Raw genomic sequence first — 19,521 nt, 5'->3', positions numbered from 1 at the left:
TTACTCCTGGTATACAATAGTTTTTTTACAAATAACTTATTAAAGTAATGTAATGCCACTACGTTCACTCATATCTCACTGTTAGTCACTGCACACATTACACACACATTGTTTCATAACACTTCACACACACACACACACACACACACACACACACACACACACACACTTTGGTGATCTCTGGGCCTTTTTCTGTACCACATCTTCCCATTTGCTATCTTGAAAACCTGAGTGAGATGTTAAGCTCAGAAAGAGGAAGAGGTGTTAGTAGTGTGCTGTGCATAGCTTGGGGGTAAGCATTTCTGGAAAGGAAAAAAACATAAAGTGAAGGTGTTACGTGGAAAGTTGGATGTTTATAATCATTATTATTATTATTATTATTATTATTTACTTGTACAATGTTTTTCTTATCAAACCCCTTCTCTGTTTTATCTAAGTAATCCTTCAAAGTATAAAATGTATTGCATAACAGGTACTTTTTAGCTGCCTTTTTAAATAAGTTTATTTTTGCAATTTCCTTAATCTCTTTTGGTAATTTATTGTACAATTTTATTCCTTGCTAGAAAATGCTGTTTTGAGTTTTATGTTTATTTTTTCTTGTTAAATGTAAGTTCAGTCTAGCTCCTGTTGCATGGTCATGGGCAGAGCTGTTTGTTCAGTAATTACCAATGTTATTTTTGATGTGTATAACTGACTGGTAAATGCATTCACATGGAGCAGTTAAAATCTGCACTGTTTTGAACAGATCTTTACAATGAGCTCGACTAGTATTTTTAATTATCATTCTTATGGCTCTTTTCTGGAATTTGAAAATTGTGTTCAAATTTTGTGCATGTGTTCCCCAAAAAAGAATGCCATAGATAAGTATTGAGTGTACATAAAAATAATATGTAACTAAAAGACACTGGATGTTACACACTGATGATACAATTTTAAGGGCATAACATGCTGAGGACATTCTGTTTGCAAGTACCTTTGTGTGTTCACTGAGAATCAATATTCATTCCAAGAAATTTTGCATTTGTTACACAGTCTATAGAGGTGCCATCTACATTTAATTTAACATTGTCATTTTTCCTTTTCAAACTGAAAGTCATGGCATTAGTTTTCTTTATGTTCAGTGTCACTTTATTGCTTATGACCAGTCATAAACTCCCTTGAGAGTTTCATTTGCTTTCTCAGCAGGGAGTTCTCTTGTTTTTTCAGTGACTATAATATTGCTGTCATCAGTGAAGAGAATTTTTTCACCATGAGTAACACTAGTGGGAAAGTCAGTGATGTATATCAAGAATAGTATTGGTCATAATATGCTACCTTGTGGAACCCCTAAATTAATATACACTCCTGGAAATTGAAATAAGAACACCGTGAATTCATTGTCCCAGGAAGGGGAAACTTTATTGACACATTCCTGGGGTCAGATACATCACATGATCACACTGACAGAACCACAGGCACATAGACACAGGCAACAGAGCATGCACAATGTCGGCACTAGTACAGTGTATATCCACCTTTCACAGCAATGCAGGCTGCTATTCTCCCATGGAGACGATCGTAGAGATGCTGGATGTAGTCCTGTGGAATGGCTTGCCATGCCATTTCCACCTGGCGCCTCAGTTGGACCAGCGTTCGTGCTGGACGTGCAGACCGCGTGAGACAACGCTTCATCCAGTCCCAAACATGCTCAATGGGGGACAGATCCGGAGATCTTGCTGGCCAGGGTAGTTGACTTACACCTTCTAGAGCACGTTGGGTGGCACGGGATACATACGGACGTGCATTGTCCTGATGGAACAGCAAGTTCCCTTGCCGGTCTAGGAATGGTAGAACGATGGGTTCGATGACGGTTTGGATGTACCGTGCACTATTCAGTGTCCCCTTGACGATCACCAGTGGTGTACGGCCAGTGTAGGAGATAGCTCCCCACACCATGATGCCGGGTGTTGGCCCTGTGTGCCTCGGTCGTATGCAGTCCTGATTGTGGCGCTCACCTGCACGGCGCCAAACAAGCATACGCCCATCATTGGCACCAAGGCAGAAGCGACTCTCATCGCTGAAGACGACACGTCTCCATTCGTCCCTCCATTCACGCCTGTCGCGACACCACTGGAGGCGGGCTGCACGATGTTGGGGCGTGAGCGGAAGACGGCCTAACGGTGTGCGGGACCGTAGCCCAGCTTCATGGAGACGGTTGCGAATGGTCCTCGCCGATACCCCAGGAGCAACAGTGTCCCTAATTTGCTGGGAAGTGGCGGTGCGGTCCCCTACGGCACTGCGTAGGATCCTACAGTCTTGGCGTGCATCCGTGCATCGCTGCGGTCCGGTCCCAGGTCGACGGGCCCGTGCACCTTCCGCCGACCACTGGCGACAACATCGATGTACTGTGGAGACCTCACGCCCCACGTGTTGAGCAATTTGGCGGTACGTCCACCCTGCCTCCCGCATGCCCACTATACGCCCTCGCTCAAAGTCCGTCAACTGCACATACGGTTCACGTCCACGCTGTCGCGGCATGCTACCAGTGTTAAAGACTGCGATGGAGCTCCGTATGCCATGGCAAACTGGCTGACACTGACTGCGGCGGTGCACAAATGCTGCGCAGCTAGCGCCATTCGACGGCCAACACCGCGGTTCCTGGTGTGTCCGCTGTGCCGTGCGTGTGATCATTGCTTGTACAGCCCTCTCGCAGTGTCCGGAGCAAGTATGGTGGGTCTGACACACCAGTGTCAATGTGTTCTTTTTTCCATTTCCAGGAGTGTATTTTGGTTCTGATAAGTGTTTTACTAAATGTATAGGTCTATTTGAAGTATGTGTTATCTTTACTCTGTGTACGCCATCTGCTAGGTATGTTCGAAACCAGTCATTAGCTACCCCTCTTATTCCTAATGCTTCTTATTTACTTAATAGAATCTTGTGGTCAACTGTATCAAACATCTTAAAAAGATCCAAAAATATGCCTGTGACACACTCATCTTTATCAAGAGCATCAAGTACAACTTTTGTGAATTCTACTATGGCTGACTCCGTATTTTTGCCACTTCGGAAACCAAACTGTGATTCGCTTAAAAGATTGTATTTATTCAGGTAATTCATTAACCTGTCTTTCATAATTGCTTCTATTATTTTTGAGAATGCTGACAGCAGGGAAATGGGCTGGTAATTTTCTAAGTCTTCTGCATTACCTTTCTTAAGCAAAGGTACAGCTCTTGCCTGCTTTAACTGCTCTGGAAATGTCCCTGGTGTGAAGGATTCATTTATTATATTTGTTAAGGGGCCTTGTATAACCCCTATGCATTGTTTCAGTACGCACATTGGTACTTCACCTAAGCCTACTGACTTAATTTTTTAGTTTTTGAACAGTTTTATCGACTTCATTCCCTGTGGTTGGAAGTAACATCATTGTATTTAGTGCAACATTATTTACAGGTGTTATATTTGTTTTAGTATAAAAGACTAAATCATTTAGTATGACAATATTAAAGTACAGATATTTCAAAGTATATTTTTTTACAATGCCCTACCTCTCCTGTTTCAGGTGTTGTCTGTATGTACAAATCTGAGTATATTTGATCCAGATAGTATACATGCAACGAAGTTTTACTGTCATCTGCACCAGTTACTGCAGATTTTTGTGGCAGCACCGAGATCAAAAATTGTGTGGAATTCAGTATCAGTCTTGCAGCAAGCCACTCAAAATCCAGCTGCTAAGACAGCATTACTTCATGTACATCGTTTTGCAAGTGTACTTGGACGTCTTCTTGTTGCTGGTGCAGCAACATTGTTAATTCAACAGAAGATACAACTTTTGAAACTGCTGCAGGTTAGGTAATAAGCAGGTAGAAAAAAAAATAAAATATGTCCTTTATATCTATTTTTTGTCATTATTTTATTGCTTTTGTTGATGATGAAGTAAATTCATGCAGTAAAGTGCCTGTACAAATACAGCATGTTGCAAACCTGTAGAGTCAGAATTATACAAATAATAAGAGTATCCTGAACTGAGTGTTGTGGTTAAAGAACCCATATTCAGATATAAACATTTAAGATGATGTGATTTCTTGAATGAGAAACATGTCTGAGACATATTTTTGTAAAGTGCTTGTGTTTCTCCATTAATGTTGGTTTGGCAGTAAGTTCTTCCTCATAAACCCAACATGACTAAACCAAATGTCCTGCCATGTAATTCAGACTGTTACAATACTGCACCGTGGGATATATCTGCCTGTGAGAGCCTGTCAGCTCACCCTATAGGCAGGCACAGGTAGAATAGTCAACCCGCCAGGTGACCCTGTGCATGTGCGAACCACTAATCAATCGGTGGGCTGAGCGCTGTGTGATCACATAGGCCATGGCCCACCTGTCTGATGGCATACATGTCAGCTATTTGCCAACTCCTGTCCATTGCTGCCCGATTGTACTCACTCCTTGATCATGAACAATCAAATGTAATTAGTACAAATCACACTTTTGCTTATGTTAAGACAGTTGAATTTCTAGCAATAATTCACTATTTAATTAATAATGTTTTTTAGGTTGTGCAATCAGTAATTGATTTACAGCATTTTTTAAGCCAAATGTTTAATATATGGTCACAAAATATTGATGCTATAGAATCCCATGTGAACATAAATTTCTATTTTTCTCTCATTAACGCACTTTCTAAACACAGAAAATCCACGTATCTCCTTCAGCCAACTAATAGGTTTTTTAAAAGTAAATAAAGGCTTAATAATACAACACAAATTTGTGTCTCTTTAATGTGCATTTATTACTGTAAACCAATTGTGATTGGCTCATTGTTAGTGATTTTGTTAGTTAATATACCACAGGTCAGCACTTCACATAATCTATGAGTGGCTTAATAGAGTTTTTCAAGTGGTAACACAGGTAATCAGTGCACTAACCTTACATCGATTAATAACGTAGTCACTAAGTTACTAGTTTAACAAGTGGACTCAATCTAACTCACATAGCTGGTCACATTTTGACTATTACTCATGAACTTCTCACGAATGTTTTCATTTTGACCATGTACTGTGAACTGAACAATAGCAACATGATGTTTACTTTTTCACTCTTGGACACTGACTGTCTGATAACAGAGTGACGTATAGATTGTTTATGTGATAACTCCTAATCCCTTCCTCACTGTGACTTTATTCATGGTGTCTATTTATAGACATACATATTACATAAAATTGCAGATTGGCAAAGTACTAAGCTGTTCTGTTTTAAGTATTGACATAACAAACAGCAAAAGTAAAAGGAACAAATACAGGTATACAGTAAGGAGTGAAATAAGTTTGTTTAACTAATAATGTACAAATAGAAATGGAAAAATCATCATTGCCTTTTTATGTAAGAGCAACTTAATGTGTACAGGGCTACCCAAAGTTCACCAAAACGTTTCTAGAAAGTGAAATACTATAATTAGAATAATTAATAAACTAACAATTTTAAGGAAACAGAAAAGTCCGGGCTATGAAATCATATCCTTGGCACTCAGAAAGAAGCACATTTTAAGACTCAAACATTCTGGAACCAAAAAATTTTGTGTATGAGTAACTTTTGAAATATTACATTTTTGGAAAATGTTTGTTGGAACTTTGAGAATAAGGGCTTTTAAATGAGCTATGCTAGTCTTGGATTAAACAGTTTTTTGCAGTATGGAATTTTGAAATGCACGTGATATACCGGTACCGGTATCGTGAACTATGAATGTATTGCTTTAAATAAATGTTTCCATAAGAACGAAATATACTATTGTCATCTGTATGAAAAATGTCCTGTGAACAATAAAGTTTTGTGAAATATGACATAAATAACAGACTAGTTCATATAACTATTGTGTATGTTGGGGAGAATGTTGTAGCTACCTTGGAACACTTTATGGAATTTCACTTCTAGCCAGCCCCATAAAAAAGCTTTTATTTCTATTCTTATTTCATTTTTAAATGATGACATTCACTTTTTGTGTGCTGCAGTCCTTTTCTGAAAACGCAAAGGTAAGGTTTTTCCAAATATTGAAAATGTTCCAAGTTACAAAATTGTCATGTAATTAGTTGTGGTCAAGAAAATCTTGGCAGTACTGTATGTAATAGTCTATTTGTTGTGTTATTACTCTATTAGACACCAATAATCAACAAATCAAATTAAATCAAATTAAATTAAGTAGAAGTATTATCAAAAACCATTTGCAAGCTAACCCCATGTTTCCAAACTACATGAAATTTTCAGTTTTTATGGATTACCATTGCTAATAGTAAGAAAACAACAGTGAACTTTTATCAGAATTCTAATTTTTTTTACCATTTTATAAAAGTGGTACTTTTGAGTACTGTCTGGTTCTCTAGTGGGTTGCTGACTGATAATTCTCAGTACAGCACTTTTCCTAAAAAACATATCAAAATGTTTTACAATGCTCTAAGGCTACAAATCAGTGAACATTAGCAAGGTAATTATGCATTTACTAAATGGAATTCAGTAAAAATATTTTTGTTTTCATTGCATCAGAGAAACCCTCTGCAAAATAAACATTTTGGGTCTGGTCTAAATTGAATGTTTCTTTTACTCCATGAGGATGGTTTCCTATAATCAAAGTCATCTCATTCCATTTTTTAGAATATGAAAGTTCTGATGAGAAATTATTTCTGTTTATACTCATTAAGTCACACACCAAAGTTTTATCTGCTTTTATCCTTCAGAACAGGGCAAAGTAAATAAAAAAGATATCAGAGTCTAGTATCCCGTTTTTGCCCCTAACCTTCTTGGGTGAGGAGACAATCCACACCATGAAGGAATTATCTGGTTGGCACAGTAATTGGTATATGTGATGTACATCCACAGGCAAACAAACTATTACAATTTTAGAAAAATTGAAAGTTTTATTCAAGAGAAAGAGCTTCACAAAGTGAGCAAATCAGTAATTGATAGAGTTGTTGGCTCTGCTTAGGCAAGCGACAATCTGGTTGGTATGCCACTGCTGTCCGGGGCATCTCCAGACATGTCTGCAGCTGGGAATTTCATTGTCTGTAGTTGAATTGTCTTCATTGATGAGTCCCCTTCAAATTAAGTGCCAGTGACCAGTGAAGACATGTCTGGAGATGTCCCAGACAGTGGTGGGATGCAAACATGACTGTTGTCTGACATACAGCCTGATAGCCACATGTGATGGTCTCTCCTTATTATTGATTTATGTCTTTGGTTGAAGGCCATATTGATTTTTAATCATTTCTTATCCTACATTTTTAATTTTTTTTCATTTTCTATGTTTTCTGTTTAAAGGACAGGATCTGGATGTGATATTTTGGGTCCAGAGTTATCGGACTTTTCAAAGCATACATAAAAACATGAAACCAAGAAAAAGAAGTTTAGAATGATTAACCTGAAATATTAAAGCACAGTTAAATTTTTCTTTGAATGTCACATAGATTTACTCATATCAAGAGTTAATTTACTTAACATGTGATCATATGAATTACATTTTTGTTAATTTATTTTTTATTTTGTACATAATAAAATTAACTCTCTCAATGTAAAATTCAGAGAACTATGTGAGCCATTTGCAGTTAAAAAAGGACTAAAGCAGGACTCAGAGAGGGTTATGTTTTGCCACCACTACAGCCCATCTGTGCTCTGGATTAGTTGATGCGAGAATGGTACAAGGAAAATCCTAAGAAAATATAGATCAGAACAAAGAAAGATCAAAAAATTTAAATAGCTAAGGATTTGCAGACAATTTAGCATTACAACCTAAATACACTACATACCAGTAGCCAAGAATCAGATATTAAGCATACATGATATAGAACAAAAAATAAGACTCCAGATATTCTAAAACACTGAGATGATGATAACAGACGAACAAGTAATAAACCACATAACAGTAAACTGCAGAAAAGAAAAATTCAGTTAAACAATTTAGATACTTAAGAGAAATTAGAAGATACAACTTGGATGAAAAACTTGCTTGGCAAGAAAGATCTAATAAAATGATTAAGGCTTAAAAACTGACATGGTCTACATGAAAAAAAAAAAAAAAAACGAAAAAAAAGCCTGTCAATCAAAACAAAATAAAAATAAAAACACTACAATATATTGGTTCAGTGTGAGGGAACATACACAAGTTAAAATTTTTAAAGTCACTCAGAGAAACAGAACTGACAACGAGGAATAGCTAGAACACACATAAATAAAAAAAATATCAGGATCAATGAAGGATAGTGCCAAACAAAGAGGTGTACAGGGAACTGGAGACAATTGTGAATACTATAGGTAAAATGAGGATATCTTTCTTTGGCTACATTAAAGGACACCAGAAACCAGGTTAACAAGAAGAATTATAGAAAAACTCTGAAATCGGGAACAACAAGTAGAATGGATCAAAGAAAGGATATGAAAGAGCTAGAAGAAAGTCTGGATAATCTGGTAAACAAAATAGAACAAACTGAAAAACAAGAACATAAGAGTTAAACCAATGATAGACAAACAACATACAGTGAAAAGGATATTTTAGAGATGAGGAAAAATGCAAAATATCAGAACGAATGAAAAGATATTGGGTAATTTGGAAGGAACAAAACATCACTTATCTAAGAAGATGGCCAGCAAGTGATTGACTAAAGTGGTAGAAATATGCCATAAAACTGTAGGCCTTATAATAATAATAATAATAATAATAACATGAGGCTGGACTGTTTCTTAGCCCTGGATGAAAAGTTTCTTATGTTGCTCCACCATTTGGTCTTGTGGAAAACCAGTAAAACCACAAGCAGAGCCGTCGACCTCATGTGGCATTTAACTTTCAATACATATTTCATTTTTGTTACAATACTATTGTTTTTCGATGAATTATCCTCTTCTTATTACAGAAAATGGGACTTTTTAAGTTTTTCATGTGAATGATGTCTTAAAATATGATCTGTCTAGTTTTTAAGTGGAGTACATGAATTTGCACAGTTTCAAAGATCAACAACAAAAGTTGCTCTGGTAAAAAGTTGTTGATGACAAGGTAAATCACAATGTAACTGATTAGTAGTGTTCAATGTGTATATGGTTGCCACTGTCTTGATCATCCAGTCAAGGATGGTATATCTTGATTCCACATAAGACTCATGGGATTATTTGATGCACAGCTCTCATAATCACCATCCAGCACACCGGGTGGCAGGAGTACATGAAACATTCATGCAACAAGTGTTAACAAACTTTATTTACATAATATAAAGGTAATATGTTCCTGAAACGAATCTGAATTATTGTTCCAAATTCTTTAAAGTGGTTGCAGAGGTTGTCCTTACCATAACATAAACTGCAGTCATTCAGGTAATGCAGTATGCAGCACAGCTTGATTCAACTGTGGCTGGTATATTTTGTCTCTTGACTGAAGCAGTTCACTTTCTGTCATATTATGACTGTCAGCACAAATTGCAGTTACTGGTGGCTCAGGACTGTTCATAACATGTACAGTCACATCCACAAACACCATACAGCTTTATAATCATAATATTTACACTTATACTTATACAATGAAGGTGCCCATCTCAGTCAGTTTAATATCAAAAAATGTAGTCTGGTCAGTTCAGTTGTCACCTTCAGGGCAGCTATAGTAGAGACACATATTTCCCAGAGTTTGTGTGTGGAATGTTCATTACACATTTTAATTGATGTTTGTGGATAGTTTAGCATTCATTGTATACAAATGGAGATTTTTTCATTCACTATCAGATTTGCTGACAGAAAATAAGTGACACCTCTGCTTCTTAAATTTGATTTTGTTGAAACACCCTTGCATGGCATTACACACATGTACCTCTTGTGTACACATTATAGGAGGCAGTAAAGAGGGCATCATTTACCATTACTTATTCCTGATCTGTACTATCAGTACTTGCTCCAAGGCTTGACAAACTTGCTAATGACTTCAGGAGTAGCTAAAACAGTTACATTATCAACATCAGGTGCAAAGTTCAGACTAACTTATATTAACTTGTCATGTTAAAACTGATCAAAATCCAGCCAAATTTGAGCTTATACCAATATTAGTTGGTGAGCAGCATTTGTTACTAAAACCACCCATGCCAGTTTATACTTGCAGGTGCCACCATACTTTGCAAACTCTGAACATACTTAATGACTCCATCATTTTCTTCAGGAGCTGTGAGCAATGTTGTTATGTGTATTTGCTGCCTGGACCCCAACCACTTAGTATTGCAGATGTCAGCCACTACTTATAGCCAAGACTGACTCCAGTGCTGAAGCCATATGTTCCACTGTTTTCTTTGTTCGTTTGTCTCAGGGTCATAGCAATACACCCAGTACTCATCCATTGCAATTAGGCAGCTAAAGAGGTCATCTGGATTGGCTTACCACAGTTGCCTCATCTCCGCTGCTGCCTTGTTCTGATGCGCTTTTGAATGCGTGTGAGAAGTTTATTGGAGACTGTCAAGACAAAGGGTGTTTTCATTATGTGACAACATTCCAACTCATTCTGCTCAGGCACAGTCACATTTGCTTCTTCTTAGCCTATTACATTCTGCCCCCCCCCCCCCCCCCCAATCCCACTATCATCACCACCAACACCACACCACCACATATGCTCCTGGCATGGCATCCAGTGACTTCTCGGCCTTCCTTGGATAAAGGAACCATTGTGTGACATGAATTTCCAGAATGATAATAAGGTGTAAGTGTGTTTAATGTTACATTGATCTTCTTAACATACGGGGGAAAAAATGAATGATTTATACGTAGGGCATAATTATATGAAAATATTATGCCAAACTATGCTTCATTCTACTCATGTTAACTGTTATGTTTTACTCATTGTTCAGCTCTGGATTATTCAGAATTGTAATTTTTACGTTAATCAGCAAATAGAACATACTCAAAGTTGTATTTCATAAATTGGATTTATGTGATTTCGTGCTGTGTATTTGGAGTTATCTAAGCAATTGTCACATAATATTATAAATATACTACACTGATGGATTGATTCTGGTTGCATTATGTCTACAGGAATTGAAATTTTTCTCTCACAGGAATTAACATATGACATAGAAGTCACATGGCAAGAGGCACTAATACCAGGTCTTATACATACACTGGTCTTATGGGTATGTGGTACTACTTATGCAGATGATGGAAGCCAAGAACTTGTTGGTCCTTCTCTTGGTGTCCTTGTAAATCTGTGCCATAAAAATTTGGTAGGCTTTTGCATTCTGGCACATTGCATTGATACTAGAGACTTCCTAAAAATTGTCACACGTATGTCTATGTCTAATTGTGATACACATCTGAGTATCCAGGTTTGTAACAGAATTTCAAAAGTTTTTTGCATATATTGTCATATGTGTTTTGATTTAACAAAATTTATACCTTCCACTGTTATTTAATATTGTAAGACATATTATTAATTAACTTAACAAAAATATGAAAATTAATCAATGTAATAGCAAACAATGTTATATAGCTTTTATGAGTCCAGTTTCTGATGCATTTAAAATTTACAGAAATTATTCAGATGTATACTTCCAGATTGTTGCAAACTCTGACTTTCCTCCTCACTCTGCCACCCCAACCCTTCCCTCTTCTTTTAAATAAAAAAGGAGCCTGCTAATATAATAACTATCCTAAGAAGGAAGGTGGCAGGTAATGAAGTACAAAAATTAAAATTTAGGGCATAAACAATTTGTGTTGTTCTACCTTAATGCAAATGTGGATTTAAATTCAAATGTGGATTTAAAATTTCACTTAATTTTACTATCATTCATTTTTAATTCACCCATCCATTCAGATGCCCTATATCTTGCCAGTACCAGGTTGGGACTGCTTTCTAGCTAATACTGGGTCAGTTCTGTTATGATACTTCTCCAATTTTATGAAGAACTGTACCTGTATACAGGCTATTATTCTGTGAATTATTATGACAATGAAAAGTTTTAGATGGAATAATAATAATCATGACCTTAAGGACAAGAGAGAGAGAGAGAGAGAGAGAGAGAGAGGGAGGGAGGGAGGGAGGGAGGAGAGAGAGAGAGAGAGAGAGAGAGAGAGAATGGCGGTTAATCAATTTCAATAATCAGAGTGGTATTCCATCCAGTTTTGAGCTTGTATCTAGGACAGCGATATTTCATCTTCTGATATTTCAGCTCTTGACCATAGAGCCATCTGAAAGGCGAGTGTCCATGTTTGCTGATTTATATGCTCAAATGCTAAAATAGGGGGACACAAAGTTGCAGGGCTGAGTCCTTTGGCCATCACCTAGATTTCCTCATGATCTATGGAATGACCACTGGAAAAACAATGTTCAGGCATTGCAAATTTTTTGGGCTGTAGAAGGCAGGTGTGTCATGGATGTTTGATGTACTATTCTTGTAAAGTGGATGTTGTTTGTCCTGTGTAGCTTTTACTACACAGACAAGGAATTTTATAAATATTTGACTTTTTAAAAGTAATCATGATTCATAGGTCCTGTGACAGCTGCCATCTTAACTAGTGGGCAGAAGAACACATACACTTTATGATACTTCTTCATTATTCTGACAGTTTTTGAAGAAACATTTCCCACAGATTTAAGACAGGCTGTAGACTTTTCATATCTTAACTTTGTTTGGTCTAGTCTCTCTTAATCTGTTGTTGAGCTTATCCATTTTTACTGAATACTTTCTCCAGGTACACCAGTTCATCCTGGTAAGCAATCATCATTAGACATTACCTGGGCCCTAAGAAATAAAGTTTTTAAGTACTCTTATGTTTTCAGTGGACAGTAGCAGTTGAATGCCTCCAAGTATAAATCAGTTGGGTGGAAGCATGGAACACACAATGGTAGGTAGCCATTCATCTCCTTCTCCACAGTAAGCTTAGTATTTTCCTGAATGGAGTTGAGATGCCCAAGATACTTCACCAATTTGTCCTCCCCATAGAGTCAAACTATGAAAGTGTCATTGACATATCTCCAGAAAACTGTCAGCATTAAAAATGCAAAGTTAAGAGTTTTTTCTTCAAAATCCTCCATTAATAAATGATTCACAATGGACAGAAGAGTGCAACACATTCAGTCTGTTCAAAATATTGGTTATTAAATAAGAAGTAAGTGAAAGTTAGTGCATGTTTAAATAATGCCATTATGTCTTCCTCAAACTTGCACCTAATTAAAGATAAAAGGTCTACAAAAGGTACTCTAGTAAACAGGGAGATGATGTCAAAACAAACTAATAACTTAGACCTGTTAAGTTTCAAAGTTTTTAAACTATCAATAAAATATGTTGAATTGTGTTCATTATTTCATGTTTGTCCACAAAAGTACTCAACCATAAGGCTGAATAAGTGCCATCTAGTAAGTAGGTCCATCTATGCTTTCATTTAAAAGTCAACATGTTAGCATCTGCTCTAAGCATGGTTTATGACTTCCATTTTCCTCTGAACCATTGGTTTGGTAGCATATAACTTTGTATTTCCGCTGGCCATCCCATGGATTACAAGAAAGTCGAGATTCTGGCCTGAGCATCATCCTATTGGGATTAAGTGGTCAAGGAAGCTGTGGGAATCAGAAAATTTCAGTTCTATTTTGTCTATGTTCCTAAATCATATTGTAATAGCTACACTGATGGACAAGATTAAATACAATGCAGAATCATTGCATAAGCATCCTCTGTATCTTACCTGGAAGTGCTAGCTTAGAAACGTATTATCTTTGTCGGTAATAATTCGAAGTAATCTCTTTGAATATGTACACATATAGACTAAGATCACTAATAATTGTCTAGATGTAGCAAAATTTATCATCAAGGTGCATTGGACTTCTCTAGAAAGAGATATGTGAAGTATTGCTTTTAACACTTTTATTTTCCATGTGCTTCTTTAACTCATAATATACTGAATTGTAATGTTGTAAATAGATTTCTTTTATTATCATAATAAAATTTCATAACTAAAGTAATACTACATTACTACATTTGAATTTTTATTTGGTACATTCACCATTTTCATCACACAGGCTTTCAAGATGATGAGAATTTTGAGGGCTAATGACATACCAGAAGCAGAGATTCTCAGCTTTTGCAAATCATCATTTAAAACAGCCCTTGATGCTCTTCAAAATGGAGAGATATTTGTGCTAAGACAGACTGTTGACTTCTGTGTAGAACTTTTCACAGAAACTGACTCAAAGGATGTAATAATCCATAAGTATAAAAGGTGTGCAATGACTCGTTGAATGTACGTCTTCGATGGTATATGATTAGATTAGATTAGATTAGTACTTGTTCCATAGATGATGAATATGTCACTTCGTAATGATGTGGAATGTGTCAGGTTAATAAAAGGTGTCTATACAAGGTATTACATTACACAAAATATAACATGGGAAATTACCCACTTACTATATCCAAAAATTCATCTAATGAGTAGAAGGAGTTGCCATTAAGAAATTCTTTTAATTTCCTTTTAAATGCTATATGTCAGACTTTTAATGCTATTAGGTAAGTGACTAAAGACTTTTTTGGCTGCATAATTTACCCCCTTCTGAGCCAAAGTTAGATTTAACCTTGAGTAGTGAAGATCATCCTTTCTCCTAGTATTGTAGCCATGTACACTGCTATTACTTTTGAATTCATTCATATTGTTAATAACAAATTTCATAAGTGAATATATATATATTGTGAGGCTACAGTGAAGATCTCTAGTTCTTTAAATAAGTGTCTGCAGGATGATCTGGGATGAGCTCCAGCAATTATTCTGATTACATGCTTTTTTGCAATGAACACTCTTTTACTCAAATGATGAGTTACCCCAGAATATAATGCCATACAAAAGCAGAGAATGAAAATAGGTGTGCTAAGCTAATTTACTGAGATGTATATCGCCAAAATTTGCAATGACCCTAATAGCATAAGTAGCTGTACTCAAATGTTTCAGCAGATCATCAGTGTGTTTTTTCCAGTTCAACCCCTCATCAATGCATACATCTAGAAATTTTGAAATTACTACCTTAGTTACCGATTTCTGATCAAAGTCTATATTTATAAATGGTGTCATTCCATTTACTGTGTGAAACTGTATGTACTGTGTTTTGTCAAAGTTTAATGAGAGCCCATTTGCAGTGAACCACTTAATGATTTTCTGAAAAACATTGTTTAAAATTTCACCAGTTAATTCTTGTCTGTTGGGTGTGACAGCTATACTTGTATCATTGGCAAAAAGTACCAGCTTTGCATCTTCGTGAATATAGAATGGCAAGTCATTAATGTATATTAAGAACAGCAGAGGACCCAAGACCGAACATTTTCCCAGTTTGAGAAATCACCAGTTTTTTTTGCATATTAACTGCTTATTTCAACTTTCGGCACTCTTCCAGTTACATATGATTTAAACCATTTGAGCACTGTCCCATTCATACATCTAGAAGTATTCCATGATTTACACAATGAAAAGTCTTTGAGAGATCACAAAAAATCCCAATGGGTGACTTCCGGCTACTCAGAGCATTTAATATTTCATTAGTGAAAGTATATATAGCATTTTCCGTTGAAAAACCTTTCTGGAAACCAAACTGACATTTTGTTAAAACTTTATTTTTACAAAGGTGTGAAGCTACTCTACAATACATTACTTATTCAAGAATTTTGGATAAGGCAGTCAGAAGAGAGAAGTTCTTTTCGAATATTTTATAAAGTTAATCTATTGCATTTGGTTATTTTTCAATTATAAATAATATGATTATGTTTTACTGATAGATTATGCTGCCAGGATCTCTCAATAATCTTTTTAACTTTCTGAATATATAAATGTAAGAAAGATAACATCACTTGAGCTCACTAATACGTATAGTGTACAAAATGTATTTGAGAGAATTGTTGAGAAAGAATGCTACATTATACACATTGACTTACTGATTTCTTCATGACAAACTGTCAGGAAGGTTACGCTTTTAATACTACCAGACATACCGAGGGATCAAGCGATATAATTATGAATGTATCTGACAAAGCCATCAGTCGTGGTGCAGCATGAAAGGATACATCTGCCAGCACAAGGTCACATTGTAAAACACATGTGGCCGATTTAAGGACTACCATAGAATTCCACTGTTCCACTTCTTATCCAGCTAGTTTATAGCAAGCTCTCCAGTGTGCTTATTTACAATGATGCTGCACTTCATGGTTCATAACTGAGTGCTTCCCAATGAAACCTACAAACAGTTCCCCAAGACAGACATGTGAATCATTCAACAAACTTTCCGAGTACTATTGATGATGAGGTATTCACCTCCAGAAGTCTTTTGTCTTTGGGCACTATTATTTTATTTGATTTAACTTTAATTTGTGTTTCATGAAATCTGTACTGTTGAAGAAGCAGACTCACAACAGTGGTGATGAAGATTTTTTGGAACTGAAACTCATTTCATGCAGGAAAAGGACTTGTCAAGCTGTTTTGATGAGTGTTTATCCATGATGGCAAGGCAGTTTTCTGAGCTCAGGAAACAACAAATTTCAACGGCAGCATGAGTTCATAAAGCAGTAGATGAGTCCAGCATGTCTACAACTGCTTCTGGCATTTCAGCTTTCCAGCCATTAAGTGAAACTCAGGAGGACTGGGGAGTGTATCGAAAGCCTTTAGCACTTCATTTCAAGGAAAGTGACCTTAAGTGCCAGAGTGACAAAAAGTTTTTCTATTATCTATAAACCTGACCATAAGTGTCCTGAGTGACAACAAGCCTTTCTATTAACTACAAACTCATAGCTATATTATCTTGTGTAAAAATTGGCCTCTGTCACTGATCCATCAATGCTGACCATCACCACTAGTCACTGGATTTAACATTTTGTGACAAAAATGCATCTGGTGGCTGCTCATTTAGAGTTTCTTCAATGTTGTAAGGCAACATCAGACAGTTATGCATCATGGACTGCAGATCTACAGGGTAAGAGCAGAAAATAGAAGTTTGTGTGTTCTTATGGACTGTCAAATACAGAATCAGTAATACATGGTGTGGTGATTAGATTTGCACTGGAGGGTGAAGCACATGCTCAAGTTTTATGGCAGTCAGATCCTTCTTTAGCTGAAGTTTTGTATATTTGTACGGCATTTGAGATTTCTCAAGCAGCTCTGGCTGTCATTTCCACAGACTGTGAAGTATCAGAACTGGCATCCCAATTGGCAAATGATGGTGAAATTGCAGAAATGTCACACAGTCCAGTTGATAGTAGAGTGGCTCCCCCTTGACTGGACAGGAATCAAACTCATCATAACAATTTTTCCTCCCGGCCTTAATGGAATTTCAGCAGACTACATAGGTGTCCTGATTGTTTTTCTATACATGTTAGATGTAGTTACCCACATCACAATGTCCATCAACAATGTTTTCACCAAGGTCAGATAGCTGATGGCCATGCTGTTGGCAGTCGAATGGGCCAATGCAAATAAATGACATCACAAATTCAAAGGTACAGTGCTGTCTTTTGTTGTCAGCAAATGCTTGTTGTATTGTCATTTTATTGCTTTTTGATACTGCGGCCGCTGTCTCAATTATTAATCAGCCTATACGTCTCTGACTGTGGTCTCCACCTTCAAAATCAGTGGCAGCTAAGCTGTGGACTTACGTTCATTATGAAATTCTAATACTTGATCAGGGAGTTTTGGAAATAATGTATAAGCAACTAACCAGAACCCTTCATTTCTTTGTACTAACACAATCATCAGCGGAAAATACATTTGACCCAAATACATATACAGCCTTTGGGTTTTCTATCCAACACTCAGTCAAATCAGTTTAGAACACTGTTCCACGTACACAAGTGCATTCTTTGCACCTCCAATATACTCCATTGTCTTCTCCAGGCTTCAGAATGGGTTTTTTTCACCAACATTTCATTAAAAAGCCAGCAGTATTGAAATTTTTCAAAGTCTGTCTCATACCTTTAGCATTGCACCATAAAGTTATAGTAGAACTTGATAGCTTAGAGGAATGAAAATACTGTCCCCAATTCCTCATAGCAGATGGTCATTACCTTCATTCATTGTTCACAAACCAGTGTGTTAAGCACTTTTGGGGACTTCAGAAATACAGTAAATGCTCAGTTTGTTGCGAAGCAATACGTGTTCCATGTCCTGATGAATTTTTTCGAGGTCAGTCAGTGGTCCATATTTCTCTTAAGACCAGCCTTTAATAAGTTTATTTCCAACTTACTTGGAATGATACTTCCAAAGCTATTCTGCTGTTAAACACTCCTTTTGGCCTGTATCAGTATAACAAATACATTTCATCATTGCTAGTGCATCAACAGTGTTCCAGAAATTTTTAAAACAATGTGTTGCCAGTATTCCACAAACTGTCAATTATCTGGTTGATATGGTGATCACAGGATGGACTTTGGTGGGAGATATGTCAAATCCTCTTTGAGTATTTTTCTTCACTTCTGCAAGCTAGATTAAAATATAATTTGTCAAAATGCTCTTTGTTTCAGCCTTCCAATAAGTACATAGAATTTATCCTTAACAGAGATGCCCTCAAAATGATGTCAGAGAATGTGGCAGCCATTTCCCATATTTCTGCAAATAAAGCTTTTTGGGTATAACTCTCCTGTTCTTAATGTTTCATCCATAATTATGCTAGACATCTTTAGAGGTGTTGCTTCTCCATTGAGTCTTGCTGACTGATTGGTTGGGTGTCAGAGATCAACATACATACTGTAGAAAAAGGGGTGTGGCAAGACTTACATGTGATAAGCAGAAATGATCCTTGTCAAAGATAAAACTTAACTATCAATTGTCAACTTGTCAAAGATAAAAACTGTTTAGCAATTCTGCAGAACTACTGTCCATATGTCACAAAGTTTCATGGTCTCTTCTTTCCTATTAAAAGTAACCATATGTTTATATAATTTAATGGCTTCTCTACATAGCTGTGGATAATAATTTGTTATCATAGATAAAATTTTTGTTTCAGAAATATTCACTTTGTGACTTCCTGGGTTAAGAGCATGCTCTGCTACTTCTGATTTGTCTATTTTCCCTAGTTGGCAAATACTTTTGTTTTCCTTTAGCCATGTATTCACACTTCTCTTGGTTGTTTCAATATAAACTGACAAGGATATCTTCAGGAGTGAGAAATGTTGGTTTCACTATAGTGTCTTTATTCACTATGATCCCAGTCAGTGAAGCTATGACAATTAGAATGGATATTTTTCCTGGAGATTTGTCTGCTCTTTTCAGTTATTACTTTACTTCCAGTGGGATGATGAATTTTATGAAGAACTTGATAGTGTAGCAATGGGTAACACTTTAGATCCTTCTACAGCTAATTTCTATATGTAGAAATTCAAACAGTCAGCTTCAGAAAATGCATATAAGAAACCATCTGGCTTATATTGGTTTATTGATGACACATTTTTGGTCTGGATGCATGATAAAATAGCTTTGGATGAATTCTTTGGTTTTCTAAATAATATATCCAAAAATCCAATTCGCCATATAAATTGGAAATGGCAACAAAATACCTTCCCTGGATGTTTTAGTAAT

At 36.4% G+C, this 19,521-nt stretch overlaps 1 protein-coding gene across 1 annotated transcript in view; it reads left to right on the top strand.

Annotated features, from left to right (window-relative positions):
* The window catches only part of LOC126240001 (uncharacterized), a 103,892-nt gene that overhangs the window by 7,927 nt on the left and 76,444 nt on the right, over positions 1 to 19,521 (top strand). Inside the window, exons 2-4 of the mRNA XM_049947901.1 lie at positions 3,539 to 3,823; positions 11,043 to 11,309; positions 14,000 to 14,199. Of these exons, the coding sequence (XP_049803858.1) occupies positions 3,539 to 3,823; positions 11,043 to 11,309; positions 14,000 to 14,199 (752 nt within the window). The remainder of the gene's footprint in view (positions 1 to 3,538; positions 3,824 to 11,042; positions 11,310 to 13,999; positions 14,200 to 19,521) is intronic.

This window comes from Schistocerca nitens, chromosome 1 (genome assembly GCF_023898315.1).
Source record: "Schistocerca nitens isolate TAMUIC-IGC-003100 chromosome 1, iqSchNite1.1, whole genome shotgun sequence".
NCBI classification, from domain to species: domain Eukaryota; kingdom Metazoa; phylum Arthropoda; class Insecta; order Orthoptera; family Acrididae; genus Schistocerca; species Schistocerca nitens.
Note: the sequence above shows the minus strand (reverse complement) of the source record. Positions and strands in the feature narration are given on the sequence as shown.